This window comes from Neophocaena asiaeorientalis, unplaced genomic scaffold (assembly GCF_003031525.2).
Source record: "Neophocaena asiaeorientalis asiaeorientalis breed wild unplaced genomic scaffold, Neophocaena_asiaeorientalis_V1.1 scaffold276, whole genome shotgun sequence".
Taxonomy (NCBI): domain Eukaryota; kingdom Metazoa; phylum Chordata; class Mammalia; order Artiodactyla; family Phocoenidae; genus Neophocaena; species Neophocaena asiaeorientalis.
In genome coordinates, this window is record NW_020173725.1 from 420,336 (window position 1) to 441,510 (window position 21,175).

At 49.0% G+C, this 21,175-nt stretch overlaps 1 protein-coding gene across 3 annotated transcripts in view; it reads left to right on the forward strand.

Annotated features, from left to right (window-relative positions):
- Positions 1-21,175, forward strand: part of MRAS (muscle RAS oncogene homolog) — a 57,924-nt gene that overhangs the window by 13,008 nt on the left and 23,741 nt on the right. For all 3 annotated transcript variants that reach the window (XR_003003885.1, XM_024750758.1, XM_024750759.1), the window contains exon 2: positions 11,483-11,693. Coding sequence is in view for 2 of the 3 variants with exons in the window: in XM_024750758.1 (XP_024606526.1) it covers positions 11,501-11,693 (193 nt within the window). In the remaining variant the exon portion in view is untranslated. The remainder of the gene's footprint in view (positions 1-11,482; positions 11,694-21,175) is intronic.

Here is a 21,175-nt window from a genome sequence, read left to right on the forward strand (position 1 = left end):
GTGGTGGTGAGCCTGAGCAGCCCAGGGTGGGGGGTGAGGGGGCTTGCAGGAGCCCCTCCTCCAGGCATGGGCCGAGGGAGCAGCTGAATCAGGATGCGGAGCGGCCTGCCAGGCTTTGGGGAGTCTGAGAGCCTCACTTTGGGGAGCCCCAGAGTGTCCAGAAGACGACCCTCCGCATTGGGGTGATGGCCAGGGTGACTTTCCCAATGGGCAAGCAGATGCTGGCCTGAGGCTGGGAAGCTCCTCCTCAGCTGCAGGTGGGACTGCTCGGTCCTAGGGAAATCGGAATGGCCCTCAGGACTGAGAAGAAGAATCCAAAGATAAAGCCACTTCCTCCTCTCTGCCCCTCGAGGAAGCTGCGGGCCAGGCGGCAGCCCTGCCCCTCACCCCTGGACTGAGTGCAGCCCCAGCCTCCCTGTGGTGGTGGGACATGGGGACACAGGGGGCCGGGCATCGGGGTGCGACCTCAGCCCATGAGGACGTGGGCCTGTGAGGGCCAAGCAGCCAGGTGGCAGCATCCCCGTGGCCCGGGGATGCCAGTGGAGCACGTTGTTCTGAAGGGTTGTGCGGACCCTGAGACACCGAAGCTCCCGTTAACCCCTCAGCTCGGAGACCCCCGCAGACCCACCCAGCCGCCTGGACTAGCTGGGCGGGGAGTGGGGCAGAATTCTAGTTTTTAGTTGTCGGTCTGGATGCCAAATCCCAGCTTCACCCTTTTCCAAGCTGTGCCCTCGGGCACATGCCTTAACGCCTCTGACTCTGCTCCCTGCTGGTAAATGAGGAGGCCAAATGCCACCCGACACAGCTCTGCCCTTGGGCCTTTGTGGCCATGCCAGCTCCGCCTGCGTGACCTTCCCGCTCCCACCGGCCCTGCAGCCCTTTCCCGTCTGCTTCCCCTCTCCTCTCCTCTGAGCTTCTGGAGCCCTCAGTTTGTCCTGGGCAAGTTATGCAGCGTCCGCCGGGCTCTTCTGGCTGGTGAACTTCACTGCGGTCATCAGAAAGGGCTGTGGGCCTGCTGGACCGTGCGGCCTTCCAGCGAGCCTGCATGGCGCGCCTGTGGCGAGGGGAGGGTCCGGGGGCCTCGGGGCCCTGCAGCCCCTGCGCTTGTTCCCTCATCATTCTGTGCTGGTGAGCAGCCACTGCGTGCCCGGCACTGTGCTTAGTGCTCTGGATACAAATACGGACGCCCCCAGATGTCAGACAGCCAACAGGAGCTCCTCCCCACTCCCCTTCCCCCCGCACAGCACACGTCACACATTCTGCGCTGCAGTCACACGTGTTGCGTGCAGAACTTGGCACCTTCTTGGTTTTCCACACCTCTGTGCTTTACAGCTTTGCAACTTCTGGTCCTCACCTGGGATATGCTTGTCCCTATCACTTCCCTTCGCTGAGACCTACTTGGCCTTCAAGACCCCATTTTGTCATTGCCTCAACCGGGAAGCTTTCTGCAATGCCCCCAGGCTGAGTGAGATGCCCCCCGCTGCCCCTGTGCTCCCACTTAGCCTTGTATACTGTAGTCCTCTGTCTGTCTGCCCCTCCCCCCCACACACCTCATGAGCCCCAAAGCCAGGCGCTGGGGCTCATTCATCTCCATCTCCCCAGCTCCGAGGACCAGGCACATTGGAGGTGCTCTGGGAGTACTGACGACGTGCAAGTCTCCGGGATCTGACCCTCTGTGTGTACTGGGGGAAGGGTGGCCAGCACCGGTGGCCTGTCCACTTTCCTCCTCCTGGATCATTCTTCTCTGGGCTCAGGAAAAATGGGCCCTTCCTCATGTCACGTGTCCTTAACAGGCTTTTCTTTCCAAGGATAAATCCACCAAAACAGGAGGAACCCAGAGAGGGGCTAGGCTTTAGGATGGAGAGCACTTCTGGGTTTAAAGACCAGAGGGAGAAACCGTTTCATGCCGAGTTCCCAGCAACTTGGTATCTGCTGCGCAGTCTGTTCAGTGAACGAGCATCTCCTGGATATTTGGGGAAATGTCTTTGAGGAGCTTAAATCTCCTTCATCATTGGGTCAGCAGCATGCGGGGGCTTGTCGTCCTACAGCATGGCTGCAGGAGGCTGCCTGCCAAGGCGGAATGGGGGAGCTGAGACCAGCTGCCAGATGGGCGTGAGAGCGCCCCGAGGACGGAGTGGCGAGGGGCTGAGTTCTGTTGAGCTGTCATCTGTGGAACCAGCCAGTTTGCAGGGCATAAGCTCAGGAAGGACTCTGGAGAGGCAGGAGGGCTTCCTGCAGGAGGAGGGACGTGAGATGGACTTCGAAGGATGCTGGTGTTGGTAACTGCCTGATGTTTATTGAACGCTCTCTATGGGCCAGACACTGGGCCAAGCAAATAAATGTAGCCTATCATGACCACCACAAGTCAAATGCTGCCACTGTCCCCACTTTTACAGAAGAGAAAACCGAGGGACAGAGTGTAAGTAACTTGCCTAAGGTTGCAGCTGTGCGAGTTCCTAGCTCAGGCTCCTTGGTGAGGGGTTCCAGGTGAGGCGCCAGCCCCAAGCTTGGCGGGGAGCAGCCGGTGTGTAGGACCACAAGGAGACAGGCTGGGGCAGGGACCAGCACAGTGGAGAGGGGCCCGACAGGGGTGCTGAAATAGGAGGTCTCAGAACCCCCTGGTGTTCCCACGATGCTGGGCAGCTGCCTGATCCCTCAGCTTTCTCCCTGGTCCTCAGGGCAGGAGCACCTGGCGGTACCAGACCTGTGCCCTATTTGGCAGACTTTGTCCCAGTTGGGATGGGGGGGCGTGTCTGTTCCCAGTGACTAGTATTTACCCTGGGTGCCCCTTGGGCCCTGACCTGCTCGGCTGCTTCTCCCACAGGGGCAGCAGTCCGGCCTTGGAGGCCTCCCTGACTCTGACACCACCTCCCTGGCTCACTGCTGACCTCTTCCCAGCACTTCTGGATCTGCTGCCTCTGGCCTGGCCCAAGTCTGCACCCACCCACCACTCTGCCCGCCACGAGAAGTTGCCTAGCGTGACGCACTGGCCACGGGCTCTGGAGCCACACTGTTGTGGTTTTAGATCCTGACACTGCTGCTTTCTAGCTGGCTGACCTTAGAAGAGTTACTTTACTTCTTTGCGTCTCAATTTCTTCAATTGTAACACGGGGACAAAGTTATACCTCATAGGGTTGTTACGACAACTAAATGAGTTAATTCGGTAAAATCTTCCAACAGCATCAGACACATCGCCTACGTTAATTAAGTGCTCCTATCATTTTTAACATGATCACCCATGTGATTATTATAGCAGGTCATTTCTGGGACTCATAGCGCTGGGCTGTAGATGGCTAAGCTCCAGGCTCTGTCAGGAGGTACTCACACACTAGCAAGTAAGACCCTAGTGTTAACAGTTGTGATATAAGGAAGCGCGTGGTACTTGGGGTTCATGAGTAAGGTCAAGGGCCTGGCTTACTTCAGGCACTGGCCTTTGTCTGGGTCTCAGGACTCCTGTCTGACATTTCTGCCCTGCTGTCAGCAGTCCAGGTGTGATCCTGGTAGAGGAGCTTGGATTTGATGGGGTAGAAAAGCAGGGGCTGATGTATTACCCAGAAGACTTGGGTAACAGAGTTCTCCAGAGGTAGCCAGGCAGGCTCCCCCAGGAGGTTCTGAGCCCCTCCCATGGAACAGGACGGCCAGTAGGTGGGATGTTTTGGAGGGAACCTAAAGAGTAGTGGGTTCGATCTGGGACGGTAAACAAGTTTCCTCTCTGGACCAGTCACCTGGTTGTGGCTGCCAAGGGTGCTGCGTTGAAAAGGGTTGTAAGACTGAGCAGGAAAGAGGACCACGATGGACTGTGGTGTCTGCCATTGGCGCTGGGAAAGCGGGGGAAGGCACCCATGCCACATACCATCCAGACCTGATGATGTTTAAGGTCCTGTACAGCATAAAATAACACACGGTTGGATTGGTGGTTAAATCTTAATAATCAAGTGAGCTGAATGTGCTGGCTTCCCGGAGGGGTTGAGTGATGCAGTGACAGTGCTGGGCTGGGATTAGCAAAGGTGGGAGACAAAGGGCAGAGCAAAGTCTTAGGGAGGGGAGAGTGGAGCCTTAGGGATGCCAAGTGGCCTAGACCCCTGGCGGGGCCGCACGCCACTTTTGCACAGCCTGCAAATCAGCAGCCCTGGGGAAGCTGCCCATTTCTGGGAATTGTGCAGAAGGGAAGGGCAGCTCCTGGAATGCAGAGCCGTTTCCTCCACATGGGTTGGGTCACCCCCCAATGTATCCTCATCCCCCTGCACTGGGCACACCCAGACGTCACAGAGATGAGATTAGCTTCCCAGGGCTGATTCAGCTCAATGTGAATGAAAGTCCATTCACTCTCCCAAGAGCTACATTAACAATGAATGTGTCCCCCTCTTCCAGCTTTATTTACCAGACAGCTTGTAGTTTGGCAGATGGGGTTAGGGGAGGTCTTTAAAATAATTAGTATGGAAATAGAGAAGAAAAAGCAGTGAAAACTAAACCTTCAATTAAGTTGGTAGCATCTTTGGGAGAGGCTCTGGGATGACCACTGCCACAGCTCCTATAGTCAGAGAAGATGAAGAGTGCCCTATGGGTTACGAGTCACAAAGACAGTCAAGGAAAAGTCCTGTGATGTTGCAAAACTAATGACCGGAAGAATTCTAGGCAGTGCAACACAACGGTTCCAAGCCTGACCTTCGGTGTCTGATCCATCCACTGCTGATGCCCACTAAATAGTGGGGGTTGTTACTGCTATGTAGCCTCTCCTGGGCACCTTTTCTTCTGGCTAGGACTATGACATCACTTCGGAAGTGGTGCTTGGGGGATGGGGAGCATGGAGAGGCCAGGAAGCCCGTGAGCCCCTTGACAGTGTCTGCAGCCAAAGCCATTTCTTTTACCATGTGCCCACTTAGAAAAATGGGCAGTGTTCTGGGCTGTTCTTTTGGGAAACAAGCTCTCTAGAAGCCCTAGAAACTTGGAACTTGGGGAGAAGGCGGCAGATTTGGTAAGAGATAATAACCACTGGGCACTGCTGTTTTGGGGGGCTGCTGGGGCCCACTGCTGTCCTAGGATTTGTTACTGTGTTGGGTCCTCCAGCAGCCCTATGCGTTCAGGTGCTCTCAGGGCCATGGATGGGGCAAGCAGGGGTCCAGATCACTAGGCTCTACCACATTGCAGGGAGCCCAGGGGCCCAGCTGCTTTGCACATCAGTGCAAATATGCCCTCACTGGGGGGCCCTCCAGTTTCCCCCCTCCCCACTGGGACTGTAATTACACATTCTTGAGGGTCCTGTTCTGTTTTATAGATGGGGAAACTGAGGCTCCCTGAATTTAAGAAACTCGCTCCACGTCACACAGGGAGTCCGTATCAGAGACACAAGTGGAACTCAAGCTGCCTGGCTGAAGAGTCCAAGGCTATGACTGATGCTCCACCCCAAGCTGCCCCCTGAGAACAGAGGGGGCTTTGCACAAGGCTTCCCAAGAGGTCTCAGGAACTCCCTCCAAGCACACTTTGAAAATTGCTGGGTGAAAAGGTTATTCTGGGGTCATGGGTCCACCCAGCCCCCACTTCCTAGGGACACGAGCCTACCCCTGTCCGAAGGGAGGGTGTCACGCCCCGCTTATTGGGCCAGTATGGAGTAGTCAGTCAACGAATACACCCTGAGGTTCCCACGTGTTGGGCCCTGCCTGGCCCCGTGAGAGGTCAAGAGAATGAGGAGACGTGGCTGTTGTCCTCTTGGAGCTCCTCAGTCGCTGGGGAGACGAAATCTGCCACTCAGGAAACAACTTCAAACCAAGCAGGCCTGGTGCTAATCGTGGGGAGAGAAAGGGAGCAAAAGACAGCCACCAAAAAAGTTTATTTCTCAGCTCAAAGATGCCTAAAGTTTTCGTCTACACGTCATTAAAATCGTCGAGGCAGTGACACTGCCTTTTAGAGTGAAGTTTCCAGTAAGAGCCGGGGTTTGGGTTGCTCGGGCACTGGGAAGGGCTCTGGGAGCCGTGGTTGCCATGGGAACCAGCGCTCGGCGCCTCCTCCGCCCAGGGGCTGCGGTTCCAAAAGTTGGTTTCTGAGTGGTGCGGGCTGTCTGGAACCTCAGAGCCATTTCCCATGGAAACAGTATTCTAACTGATGGGTGACGTTGCCACACGAGCCTATTTAATCTGACTGCAAGGGAGCTGAGGTGGCAGCGGGGCTTCTGATGGGGGCGGGGGAGGAGGCTGGGAACCGCGGAGCCTCAGAGTGGAGGGAGGGAGGGAGACTGTGGGTCCGCCTCTTCTGGGAACAAAGTAAACAGGGCGAGAGAACAAACATTTGAGCACCTTCTTTAAGCTGGGCTCGCCTCATACATTTTAATTTCCCGCTTAGAGCAATCCTGCAAAGGATGATTCTCTAGCCAACTCTATCTTTCAAGTAAAAAAACTGAGGTTGTGAAAGGTTAACTCGCCCAAGGTCGCTCAGGCACGAAAAATCGGTGGCGAGACTTTAAAGGGAGCCCCGGGCCCACCTTATTCCACCCTCCCACCTCGAAGGGGCCATCTATGGCCCCCAAATGGTGAAGAAGCAGCGTTCTAGAATGATCTCCGAGGTGCTGTCTAGTTGAATAGACAGGAGAGGAGAGGGATGTCGTAAATGGAAACAGTTTGCTCCTTAAGCACCGACCAACTTTTTGTCCTGTGGTGACTTTCGTCATAGCCTCCGGTGACTTTAAAAATTCTTTCTCCACACCACGTGAGATCAGCCGATTTTGTAGGCATGTGGTGCATGCCCCTTGGCATTTTGACTGCCCTCCCTGTTTACAAAGACATCATTTTAGTCAGGGATTATTTCGGGGGAGGTTGAAGACTGGAAAAACATGTGCATCAAGAGAAGATCTGCCCGAGAGCCCTTATAGATTGAGGGGTTTTCTGGACTCATGGTCCCACCTTTGTAAACCTGGGCTCACACTTGCTTCCAGGAAGGGTCTTATCTGTGTGATCCGTCTGACTTGGGAGAAGGAGGGAGACAGTCCCAAGGCCTGGCCGGGAGAGCTGCCCCCGAGCCCTCTGCGTGGGGAGGCCAGTGCTGTGGCTGGTGGGTTGTCTGATGGTTGTTCAGAAAGGCCATTGTTGGGCCCCCAGTTCCTCTAGCTGACATCTGTCCTTGCTGATGCGGTGCTGGGCCTTGGTGAGCCAGCGAGGGACGAGATGCATCCCTGCCCTGTTGTGCAGAGTAGGTGTAGAAAACTTCAAGTGTGGTGGTGGCCTCTGCACCAGGAACTGTGGGGCACAGGGTCGAAGGGGGTGCCTCCCGAGGGGCGATTCCTCGGCCTGGGCCTGACCTGTGAAGAGGTGTGTGCGCTCCCCAGGGCCCCAGCAGGAGGTGGGGTGGGCAGAGGGCTCCATAGGACCACAGGGCACACTGGGGAACACAGAGTTGCTTGGGAGAGAGTAGTGTCAGAGGCTGAAACATGGGTCCCACTGGAGAGGTCAGCGATGGCAGCCAGTGACTGCCTTGAATATCCAGTGAAGGGGCAAGGACTTGACCCATCAGCCATGGGAAGAACTAAAGGGTTTCTCCCCACGAGGGACCCAGTCCAAGGTTTGTGTTAACCGTGCATTCTAACCCTGTTCCACTGAGTCTGAGGTGGGAGGGAACCCCAGATTGGCCCCCCGTGGTCTCTCAGGGCCCAACTCCTGAGTGCAGGGCACTGTGAAAGGAAATCAGCCCTCATCTGACCATTTCCTGCCAGCTGCCTTGCTTCACAAGCAGAGGGCGATTTTTTTCAAGTCCCCAGGTGATTCTACTGTGGGTGGTCTGAGCACCGCCTCAAAGGTTGGTCCTCTATCATATTTACTAGTGTATTTCTCATCTTTTTTTTTTTAAAAAAAATCCTTGCTTTCCTTTTTTTTTTAAATTTTATTTATTTATTTTTGGCTGTGTTGGGTCTTCGTTCCTGTGTGTGGGCTTTCTCTAGTTGCAGCAAGCGGGGGAGCCCCTCTTCATCGCGGTGCGCGGGCCTCTCACTGTCGCGGCCCCTCTTGGTGCGAAGCACAGGCTCCAGAAGCACAGGCTCAGTAGTTGTGGCTCACGGGCCTAGTTGCTCCGCGGCATGTGGGATCTTCCCAGACCAGGGCCCGAACCCGTGTCCCCTGCATAGGCAGGCAGATTCTCAACCACTGCGCCACCAGGGAAGCCCTCTCATCTTGTTTTATTTTGTGAAGAAAATCAAGGGAAATGATTTTGCTTCCCGATACCTTCGCACCCACTTAGTATTTTTTTATTCACGTTGCTGCCAGCGAGAAGGGAAGGGAGCTTTCATTTTTATTTATTCTAATTTTTTTATTGAGGTATAGTTGATTTACAATATTATATTAGGTTCATGTGTACAACATAGTGATTCAAATTTTTTATCGATTATACTCCATTTAAAACTACTATAAAATATTGGCTATATTCCCTGTGCTATATATACATCATATCCTTGGAGCTTATTTATTTATTTATTTATTTTACATCTTTATTGGAGTATAATTGCTTTACAATGGTGTGTTAGTTTCCGCTCTATAACAAAGTGAATCAGTTATACACATACATATGTTCCCACATCTCCTCCCTCTTGCGTCTCCCTCCCTCCTACCCACCCAGGTGGTCACAAAGCACTGAGCTGATCTCCCTGTGCTATGCGGCTACTTCCCACTAGCTATCTATTTTACGTTTGGTAGTGTATATATGTCCATACCACTCTCTCACTTTGTCACAGCTTACCCTTCCCCTTCCCCATACCCTCAAGTCCATTCTCTAGTAGGTCTGTGTCTTTATTCAATTTTATACATAGTAGTTTGTATCCTCTTGGAAGGGAGCTTTAAAAACAGCCTCTTTCATAGGCAGATGCATTCACGCTGGCTTAGTGTCACCATCCTCCCCAGGCTAGGACAGCAGTTCATTTTTGTCTCCCTCACCTCCCCTTTGGACCACCAGCTCTGTCACGTGGGAGAGCTCAGTGTGTTGAAGGCTCAGCTTAACCCCACTGTCATCCCCAAGTAGGGGGGATGGGGGAACCAGATGCTGGGGCTCAGCTGGCACCTGGTCCTTCTATCCTGCACCAAAGGAGTTTTAAATCCCCACTCGGAGGAGAGGGAATCGCACATTTTCAGGTGGCCCGAACATTTTATTTGGTGGAAATATTTTTTTTAGCATCTTTATTGGGGTATAATTGCTTTACAATGGTGTGTTAGTTTCTGCTTTATAACAAAGTGAATCAGTTATACGTATACATATGTTCCCATATCTCTTCCCTCTTGCGTCTCCCTCCCTCCCACTCTCCCTATCCCAACCCTCCAGGCGGTCACAAAGCACTGAGCTGATATCCCTGTGCTATGCGGCTGCTTGGTGGAAATATTTTAATACTGTTCAGCTTTTCTGATACACAAATAGAACACATGCTTGTTGTAGAAAATTGAAAATCTGAGAAAGTGTCCCTAAGTCTCCTATAGAGACAGCTACATGCCAATCCTCTCTATGCCTAGAACCGCCCTAGACATGTAGATTCATAGATGGTAGCTTCATGGAAGTGTAATCATATGTACTTGCTGTTTTGCAGATTGGCTTTTTTTTTTTTTACCATGTATATTATAAACCTTTTCTAGGCTAGGGAATATCGTCCTTCTGAATGGCCGTATAGTATTGCATTGTATGGATAAATTTTTCTTTAACTTGCCCCCCAGTATTTAAGTTATTTCCATTTTTACCCCTGTTCTTAACATCTTTGTACACTTGTCTGATGACCTCTTTAGACTACATTCTCACATGTGGTATAGCTTTGAGAGAGGATATGTCTGTTTTAAATTTTGATGTATTTATGCAAGTGTATTCTCAGTCCAGTTTGGACAGATTTACATTCTCACCCACAACGTGTGAAAGCGCCTACTTTCCCTGCCACTGCAGGGAAACCCTAAATGTCAACATCAAGCTTCAGTAACTGCAAAGATTATGCAATGACTCTCGCCTATAGCCCCATGCAAATCAGCGTGGCCACATAACCTACATTTGTGTCTAACGTCCTTTCTGTTGAAATCTAGAACGGAGGACTCTTTTAGAGCTAAGAACAACTGTGAAAACCCAGCCCTTTAATCTATTACGTAAGGGAACTATGGCTCAGTCAGTGGCCTTCCCGAGCAGCAGTGATTGCGCACAGGACACACAGTTTGTTGTCCCCTGGCATGCTGCCTGCCCCCCTACCCTTCTATGAGTCCTGAAGCTACCCAGGAATGGCCCTACCAGAGGTGGTTTGTGCTTTTCCCTAGTTAGCATCTTAGGTCCCTGGCAACACCCTCAAATTGTTCTTTAGGTGACTCTCCTCCCTCATCCCGCACCAGTGTTTAGCCTTCGGTGCTGTCAATCTCCTCCTTCTGGAAACCCTGGGCTTCCATCACTGTGACAGATCCTGGTTTCCCTCCTATTTTTCTGAATGCTCCTTCCATGCTCTCTGCCCGCCTCTCCTCCTTGGTACTTTGTGATGCAGTTTCCAAAGTCACTCTTCACTTCTCTGCCATCACCTCTACACAGTCAGTCCTTATCTGTTCAGGCTCAGTTGCTCTTTAGGATCCTGGTCCCATATTTCCAGCCCCTGCCTAGTCAGCTTAGCTCAACGTTTCTCAACCTTGGCACTATGGACATTTTAGGATGGTTAATTATGTGTTCTGGGGGTGTTTTCCTGGGCATTACAGGATCTTTAGCAGCATCCCTGGCCTCTGCTAACTAGACGCTGGTAGCACCCACTTGGTTTTGGCAACCAAAAATATTTCCAGACATTGCAGATATCCCTGGGGGACAAAATTGCCCCTGGTTGAGAACCACTGCCTTAACTGGACTCAACGTCATCAAAATAAAACTTATCCCTGATCCTCCTCTTCTTCCTCCCCAACTAAAAGAGGGGTTGACCAGATGTCACGAGAGTCTAACACGACATTCTGCATGATAGAGGCCAAGGAGATCAGAGAACAGAGCCAGGATCACAGAATTCTGAGAGTTGGAAGGGGCTCAGAGACGCTGAGCTCAGCTGTGCTAAGCTGTTGTGACTGTCTTTTCCTTTAAGCTCAGACAGCCTCCCATTCTTCTCAGCACCACAGTCCAATGACCAGAGTTGATGTGAAAGGCGAACCTCCTTGCCCTCCCTGCTGAGACTAACGCCCACGTGTTTAACTGTACATGACTAGGGCGGAATTTGATGGTGGAAAAACTTCGTTGACATGGCCTTTGGCTGGTTAAAGGCCGTGTGGCATTACATCCCCAAGACCGGGCCTGGCACATAGTTGACATTCAGTAAATGGTTGAATAAATCATTTTAACAGTTATTGTCTCTGGGTGAGGGACCTGGGGTTGCACTTTTCTCTTGCATGTCTTCATTTTCAAAACTTTCTACAACTGGGAGTATTTGTTACTCTGTAAGAAAGGAGGAAACCCCGTGAATATTTTCCCCTGAGTCAGAGAAGAAGCAGCCCCCTGTCTCATTCCACATATCTTGCCTCCCCAGGTCTGACCTACCAGCAACATGGCGACCAGTGCCGTCCCCAGCGACAACCTCCCCACGTACAAGCTGGTGGTGGTGGGAGACGGGGGTGTGGGCAAGAGCGCCCTCACCATCCAGTTTTTCCAGAAGATCTTTGTGCCTGACTATGACCCCACCATCGAAGACTCCTACCTGAAGCATACAGAGATTGACAACCAGTGGGCCATCTTGGACGGTGAGACTCGATGCAGCCCTGCCTGTAGGTGGGGCGTTACGCGGGGGTCAGGGAAAGTCGATAGGCTTCAGCGGGACATGCCAGTTTCTTCTGTGTTGCCATTATGGGATGGTTGGTATAAGGCTGTGTATGTTTTCCAGGGTGAATTCTGAACAACTTTGTGGAAACCAAAATGTGTATTCAACAAAGAGGCAAGGCTAGAATCAAGCCAACTCAGTGATGTCATGTTTATTTCTCTCTCATCAGAAGCTCTGATTAACATTTATAGATGTCTCTAGCTAATTAAAAAGGGGGAAATCAATTTTTTCTCTTAATAAACATAGTTTATTTGATAATTGTCCCTGGGGTGGGGTGGGGAATCTTGCGTCTGACATTGTGTTTCTAGTTTAGTCTAAGTTGGTCTGGAGTAACAGTTCTCAAAGTGTGGTAGCCAGACCAGCTGCAGGGGCACTAGCAGGAAACTTAATCAGAAATGAAAACCCTCAAGCCCTACCAGTTCAGAAATTCTGAGGGTGGGGCCCAGCAACTTGTGTTTTAACAAGCCCTTCAGGTGATGAAGTTAGAGAACCACTGTTCTAGATTCTTACTGATTCTTACTTTATACCATCTGAGTCTCGAAACAAAGAGCCATTATTCATAGAATGTCATTCTATGACATTTGAAAACCACTGAGATACAAGTCCTCTATCAGACATGTGATTTGCAAATGTTTTTTCCTAGTCTTTGGCTTGTTTTTTATTCTCTTAACAGTGTCTTTCAAAGATGAGAGTTTTTAATTTTGATGAAGTTCAGTTTATCAGTTTGTTCTTTTAGGTGACTCTCCACCCCGCTTCGTGTTGTGTCTGAGAAATCTTTGCCTGACCCAAGGTCACAAAGGTTTTCTCCTATGTTTTCTTTTAGAAGTTTAATGGTTTTGGGTTTTATATTTAGGCTTATGATCTATCCTGAATTAATTTTTGTATATGGTATGAGGTATGGGACAAAGTTCATCTTTTTGGTATATGGATATGCAGTTGTCCCAGCACTATTTGTTGAAAAGATTGTCCTTTCCCTACTGAATTGCCTTTTTTGTACCTTTGATGAAAATTGATTGTCCATATATTCTGTTTGATCTATTGTCTGTCTTAACACCAATAGCACACTGTCTTGGTACCTGTAGCTTTATAATAAGTCTTGAAATCAGGTACTGTTAAATCTCCAACTTCATTCTTTTTCAAAGTTGTTTTGGCTAGCCTAGGTCCTTTGCATTTCCGTATGAATTTTAGAATCAGTTAAATTCTAAGATTCTAGATTTTGACTGAGATTGTGTTGATTCATATTCGTATGGATGAATATGAGGAGAATTGACATCCTAACGGTGTTGAGCCTTCCAACCCATGAACACAGTATCTCTCTCCATTTAAGTCTTCTTTAATTCGCTTATCAATTGTTTTGTAGTTTTGAGTGCATAGGCCTTTTACATATTTTGTCAGGTTTATACTTACCTCTGTATTATAAATGATACTGTTTTTTAAATTTCAGTTTTCAATTGTTTATTGCCAGTATATAGAAATACAATAGAATTTTATATATTGTAACTTGCAGCCTTGCTAATTACTTATTAGTGCTAGTGGCTTCTTTATAGGTTTTCTGCAGAGATGATCGTGTCTGTGAGTAAAGATAGTTTTACGTATTTCTTTCCAATCTGGATGACTTCTATTTCTTTTTCTTGCCTTATTTCATTGACTTAAAGGCATACTTGTCTTGTTCTTGATCTTCAGGAGAAAGCTTTCAGTCTTTCAGCATTAAGTATAATGTTAGCTGTAGGGTTTTTATAGATGCCCTTTATCACGTCAAGGAAGTTGCTTTCTATTCCTAGTTTGCTGAGAGTTTTTATCAGGAATGAATGTTATGAATGACATTGAATGTTATCAGGAATGTGATATTGTCAAATGCTTTTTCTGTGTCTATTGAGATAATCATATGAGTTTTTCTTTTTTAGTCTTTAATATGGTAAATTACGTTGATCAGTTTTTCTAATGTTAAACCAAGATTGTATTCCTGGGATAAACCCCACTTGGTCGTGATATATTATCTTTTTATATATTGTTGGCTTTGATTTGTTAGAAGTTTTTTAGAATTGTTGCATCTATGTTCTTTCTTTTTAAATAAATTTATTTTATTTATTTTATTTTTGGCTGCATTGGGTCCTCGTTGCTGTGCACAGGCTTTCCCTAGTTGTGGCAAGCAGGGGCTACTCTTCACTGCGGTGCACAGGCCTCTCACTGCGGTGGCCTCTCTTTGTCTCGGAGCACAGGCTCCAGGCGTGCAGGCCTCAGCAGTTATGGCACGTGGGCTCAGTAGCTGCAGCTCACGGTCTCTAGAGCACAGGCTCAGCAGTTGTGGCGCATGGGCTTAGCTGCTCTGCGGCATGTGGGATCCTCCTGGACCAGCGCTCAAACCCATGTCCCCTGCGTTGGCAGGCCCACTCCCAACCACTGTACCGCCAGTGAAGCCCCATCTGTGTTCTTGAGAGATGTTGGTCTGTGGTTTTCTTGTAATGTCTGAGTAATTCTGGCTTTATAGAATGACTTGGGAAGTATTCTCTCTTTTTCAATTTTCTGGAAGAATTTCAATGACATTGGTATTACTTCTTCCTTAAATGTTTAGTAGAATTCACCTATGAAGACATCTGGGCTTGAAGTTTTCTTAGTGGGAAGGTTTTTAACTGCAAATTCAATTTCTTTAATAGACACAGGGCCATTCAGCTTATCTATTTCTTCTCCAGTGAGCTTTTGTAGTTTGTGCCTTTCAGAAACTTGATTGTTTCATCAGAGTTATCAAATTTATTGGCATCAAGTTCATAATATTCTCTTATTATCCTTTTATATTCCGTAGGATTTGTAGTGATGTTACGTCTCTCATTTTTGATATTGGTAATTTGTGTCTTCTCTTTTTTCCTAATCAGGCTGGCTAGAGATTTGAAAATCAATGCCGTTGATTTTCACAAAGAACCAGTCCATTGATTTTTCCCATTTAATTCTATTGATTTCCATTCTTATGTTTATTGTTTCCTTTTGCCTTCCTACTTTGGATTTAATTTGCTCTAATTTTTCTAACATCTTAAAGTGGAAGCTGATGTCATTGATTTGAACATTTCTTTAATAAGATATTCATTTTGGTGCTATAAATTCCCCCTAACTACTCATTTAGCTATATCCCACAAATTTTAATATGTTGTGTTTTCATTTCCATTAGGTTAAAAATACTTTCTAAGTTCCCTTTTTATACCTTCTTTGACCCTTAGGTTATTTAGAAGTGTATCATTTAGTTGCAACTATTTAGGAATTTTCCAGAGATCTTTCTGTCATCGATTGCTATTTTAGTTTCATTGTGTCAGAAAACATACAATATATTATTTGAATTCTTTCAAACTTATTGAGGCTTGTTTTATGACTCAGGATATGGTCTATCTTGGCAAATATTCCATGTGCACATGAAAAGAATGTGTATTCCACTCTGTTGGGTGGGATGTTCTACGAATGTCAACCAGATCAAGCTGGTAGTGTTTTCTAAGTCTTCTGTGTCCTTACTGATCTTCTGTCTACTTGTTCTGTCAATTATTGAGAGAGGGGTGTTGAATTTCACAGTTTAATTGTGGACTTGCCTATTTTTTTCCTTTTAGTTCGATCAGTTTTTGCTGCATGTATTTTGACACTCTGTTGTTAAGTGCATAAATGTTTAGGCTGAATCATCCTCTTGATGAACTGACCTTTTTATTATTATAAAATGACATTCTTTATCCCTGGGTTTCAACACTGTGGCCTAGAAGCTCTCTCAGGGCAGTAAGCTGGGAAGCTGAATGTTCATAGGTGCCTTTCCCTGTTTTTTGTTTGTTTGTTTTGGCCTTGGCTTGCAGGATCTCAGTTCCCCAACCAGGGATTGAACCCAGGCCACAGCAGTGAAAGCCCAGAGTCCTAACCACTAGGCCACCAGGGAACTCCCATGCCTTCCCCTCTTTTGTATCCCATCTCTCAGGGGTCACCATCCTTTGTTGCCTGATGTCCAGTGTCTTGAAATCCAGTTTCCTATATTTTGTCTGCTTTTTGGTTGTTTAGGTGAGAAGGTAAATCTGATCCCCAGTACTTCATCTTGGCCAGAACCAGAACCAAATCATCACTCTAAAAAAATAGAACAACTTTGTGTATATACTAAAAAAAACACTGACTTGTACACTTTAAAAGGGCAAATATTATGGTATTTGAATTTGATTTAATTAATTTTAAAAAGCATCCCTTAGGGTTTGTCTGCTGCCCTGGAACTTGGAACCGTTCCACCAGGTGCCAAGCACATTCTCACCTCAGGGATTTGTGTCTGGTGTTCTCTCTGCCCAGCACGTTCTTCCTGCAGAAAGACGGTCTCCATCTAGCTCTCCATTCAAGTGTCCCTTTGTCTGAGAGGTCTTCCCTACACTAGTACTCACCCCACCCCTCTCACTTCTATCCCCTTGTCCAACTGTTTTTCTTTATTCTGCCTTTTACTGTTGAACATATATTTATATGTGTTCAATATATTTTTCTGTTTGTTTGAGTTTTTGTCACTCCCCACTAAAAAGTAAATTTATGAGAGCAGGGACTTTATTTTATTTACTGCTACATTCTCAACATCTAGAATACTGCCTGGCTCATAGTAGGTCCTCAGTAAATGTCTGTGGAATGAGTGAACGAATGAGTCCTGAGCAATATATGTGCAATCATAGGTTTGATGTGCTAGCTATATTATTTGCCAACTGACATCAAAATAAATATATATAACCATTAAAATTAAAAACATTTATGCACTTTCTAAAATCGTCTCATGCATCACCCATTTGAATATATACCACTCTTTGGGATGTACTGAGTTAAATAAATGTAAACAGTTTGTTTACTGCAGGGCTTGAAAGAACCTTCAATATACAAACATACGTTATAAGTATATTGGAAGAATATATTATCCTTAGGGTTTCCCAAAGGACCGTTTTTCTGCACATCATTCTGGGCTAGTTCCACAGAAGACATTCTGAAAAGCATTGCATAATGCATATGTAAGAGAGTAACGTCATGCCTGGTTCAATAAATATTATTTCTATCTACTGCCGTATTAACTTCTCTAACTTTTTTTAATGATGGAGATATTTTTTTAATGTTTATTTATTTATTTATTTATTACATATTTGGCTGTACTGGCTCCTTAGCACATGGCTCCTGAGTTGCTGCAGGCGGGCTCCTTAGTTGCGGCTCACGGGCTTCTTAGTTGTGGCATGCAGGCTCCTTAGTTGTAGCATGCGAACTCTTAGCTGTGGCATGCATGTGGGATCTAGTTCCCTGACCAGGGATTGAACCCAGGCCCCCTGAATTGGGAGCATGGAGTCTTAACCACTGTGCCACCAGGCAAGTCCCTCTAACATTTTTTAAAAGTAACTTTGGATATTAGATTACCCAAGGTTGTTTCTAGAAAAAAGTTTTTTTTTCCTCAAAGGCGGTTTTAGGAAGACTTGGGGATGACATTTATAGCAGTGGAGGAAGCATGGCCACAGCATTACTTTATAAGTGTGAATTTGCAGAGCTTGTGTTCTGAAGCTCCTGGGCTCCCCTTAGGTGCTACGCCTCTGATCCTGCCCCCAGAATCAGGCCTGATTTAGGGCATTGCCCACCCAGGCCTGCCTCAGGAGTAGATACTGGATTCCCAGATTAGCACACTTCTCTACTCAATTAGGTCTTGTTTTAAGAAAAGAAAGGCTTAAAGCATTACAGCTAAATACTAATTAGTCTGGCATTTAAAAGGTTGTCCCATATTTGGGGAACTTTAATCAAAGGCTGGTTGTATTAGGCTTGGGTGTAACTCTGACCCCTACTGGGGCTGAACTCTTCTGGGGTTGGTGGCTGCCCTGGGATGGACGGGACTATCCGTGACATCCTTCTTCCCTGGAGCCCACAGCATCCTGGGGGAGGTGCTAAGCCTGGGATGCCTGCCAAGCACTCTGAACTCTGGGGTTTCTCTTCTTCCAAATTCAGAAAGAGAAAAACATGGCAGCTTGATAATGATGATGAACAGGAGGAGACAATAATGGTATCTGTTGGGCAGTTACTGTGTGGAAGGCCCATGCTATGTACTCATCCTCACAAACACTATTGTGGTAGCTACTTTTGTTATCACTATAAAAATAAAGCACGGAGGGAGTCACACAGCCAGCAACGGTTTCAACTTCCCTTTGTCTCCTATACTCTCCATCAGTGTGGCTGGGTGGGAAAACCTCTCCCACCTCACACAGTTGGTCCCTGCGCCTCTGGGAATGGAGCTGAAATCCCAGGGAGAAAGGGGCGTGGCCTGGATTATCAGGGTCGGCAGACACACGCACCTGCCCTTCCAGCTCCTTGCCTAAGGTCTTCAGAGGACCAGGGGCTCCAGTTCTGATCTGAATCTCAGAGCAGAGATGCTCAAGCTTGCTCAGGGGGCCTTCTCTGTGGTTTCCATACTGAAGAGTCTCAGTCTTCCCACTTACAAACCTATTTCTTGTTGTCTTTCAAGGAGTCTCATTGCCCTGGTGCTCGCAGAATCTAAAAGACAGGAGATGGCCGACCTCAGGGGCCAGCAGCCAGGCTCCCTAGTGTCTGTGGGGCCCCCCAACATTGGAGCAAGCCTGCTCTGTGTTCTTTCCCACAAGGGTTCGGGACCTTTGTCTCACCTTCCAGTGTTAAGGGCCCAACTCTGGGGGCATCGCCTCCTCATCATCTGGGTCCCACCTCTGCGCTGTGGGGCTGCATCGGCTCCCCAGCTCCCTCTTCGGGGGTCTGTGACTTTGGACCCCGTCACCCTGTCTGTCAGCTGTATGACTCCCCGTACCCCAGTTCTCCGGCTTCATGAATCAGGAAGACCCGAGCCTTAGTCAAAGTCCTGGAGTTTTTTTTGTTTTGTTGTTGTTTTTATGTGGTACGCGGGCCTCACTGTCGCGGCCTCTCCCGTTGCGGAGCACAGGCTCCGGACGCGCAGGCTCAGCGGCCGTGGCTCACGGGCCCAGCCGCTCCGCAGCATGTGGGATCTTCCTGGACTGGGGCACGAACCTGTGTCCCCTGCATCAGCAGGCGGACTCTCAACCACTGCGCCACCAGGGAAGCCCAAAGTCCTGGAGTTTTGTGTTTGTTTTTGTTTCTGTTTTTATTGTGGTAAAATATATGTAACGTAAAACTGACCATCTTAAGCATGTTTACGTGGACAGTTCTGTGGCATTCAGTACATTCATATTGTTCTGTGACCATCACCCCCATCCATCTTCAGAACATTTGCATTTCCTCCAGCTGAAACCCTGTACCTGCCAAACAAGAGCTCCCATTTCCCCATCAGCCCCAGCCCCCGGCAACCCCCATTCTACTTTCTGTCTCTATGGTTTTGACTACTCTAGGGACCCCGTACGGGTGGAATCATACAATATCCGTCTGTGACTGTCTTATTTCACTTACCACATGGTTCACCCACGTTATGACATGTGCCAGAATTCCCTTCCTTTTTAAGACTGAATACTATTCCACTTTATGCATCTACCACATTTTGTTGAGCCTCTCATCCGGCAATGGACATTTGCGTTTTGGCCATCGTGAACAATGCCGCTGTGCACGTGGGCGTACAGATATCTGCTCCAGTCCCTGCTCTCACTTCTTTTGTCTTGGAGTGCTTGCCTGTCTGTTCTTCCAGTCCGTTTGGAGCTGGAAGGCTCCTGAGCGCTGTGGTATCAGCCCCCTTTACTTTACACCTGAAGAAACTGCAGTGCAGGTGGAGAAGTGACTGCCGGGTTCAGACCTCTCTAGAGGCAGAGCCAGGCCTAGGGCCTCCTCACTCTGCCAAGTATGTCCCATCCTGTCAGCCTGCCTCCCACTCTGGCCCAAGCCTCAGGCCTGCACGGTACGATGTTGACCAAATCTTCTGCCCACTTAACAGTCTGGGCCTTCCCACCCACAGGGCTGCCAGCCCTGCCCTCTGCCCAGCCAGCCTCTGGAAGCTGGCATCTTTCTTCCATCGACAGAGGACAGTGACCTTGCGGACACCCCTTCCCACCTAGGGGCTCTTGGGCCCCACTATGCAGCCACTCTGTCCCCGGCAAGGGCTCAGTCTCTGCAAAGAGCGAAAACCCTGGCTCCCCTCCTGCACCCTCAGAAGCTGGGACGTTTCCACCCTGGCTTCTGCCCAAACCGCAGACACAAGTGCTGTTGTCTTCACGGAGGGGCCTGGACCTGGCTTTTCCCCGAACACTTGAATCCACATTCTTTCTGGGGAGGTGGGGGGAGGAGGACGTGGGTAGGGCAGCAAGAGGACAGGAACACTTACTGAGAGTTTTTTCTGAGCTGGGGGCTTTGCATGGTGGGCTCTATGATCAGCAGCCCTTAGGCCAACTTCAGAGTAGACCCCACTAAGAGAGGGGTATGGGCAGAGCTGGCCGTCCTTCCAACCGTCCTCCCACCGTCCTCCCCTTGCCCTGCCCACAGTGATGTGGGAGGGATTTCCCTCTTTCTTTTCCTTTCTGAGGGAGCATGGCCGCTGGCCTGAGATTATGCAACTCAGCCCCGCAGGCCTCTCTGCCTGACCCTTTATCTCACCTCCATCAGCCATCACTGCTCGAATGCTTCCAGTGACGCAGAGCTCACTGATCTCCAAAGTGCCTGGGGCGGTGCTTGCTGGTAGAAAGCCCTTCCTGACCCTGAAGCCTGGTCGCTGTCACTCCTTCTGCCCTCAGCAGTGTTAGCAGCTACTGCTGGACAGCTGCGGGAGCAGGAGGTCTGCGTCCCCAGGGGGGAGGGCTCTTGGGGACACAGGGTAGCAGCGGTGGCAGCAATTTTCCGATGGTACCGAAGTATTTCACCATTTCACCCACTGGTGCGGTAGCACTGGTGTGTACTGGCCGAAGAGCAGCTGTGCTCACCTGTAAAGTGAAGGCACTAATCTCAATTTAGCAGGATTGCTACAAGGATGAAATAAAGCAATCCCCGTGAAGCACTTAGCACAGGGTCCGGCCAGTACGCAGCAGTACTACTGCACCCGTGGGTAAAATGGTGAAATACTTTGGTACCACTGTAAGATTGCTGCTAGCGCTGCCACCCCGTGTCCCCAGAAGCCCTCCCGCTGGGAACCCAGACCTCCTGCTTCCGCACCTGTCCAGCAGCCCTGACTGGTAGGTCAGGGCCCTGCAGGGGAAGGAACGAAGACTCAGAGAGGTGAAATAACAAGTCCAAGGTCACACAGCTACTTAGCACCCCATTCCCTCTGACCCTGAAGCCGAGGATATCTTGCTCTATGCTCATCTTAGCCCCGCTAGCCAGCCTGGGAGCTGAGGGACCGGCCATCAGCCAGTGACCTAGAGTCAGTTCGGCAGGGCTGAGTGGTGAAGGTCTGAGTGCAGCATGCACCCCTCCCCCTTCAGAGTCACAGCACAGCCTGGGGGTCATTCCAAGCTTGTCAGCACCCCAAACCCC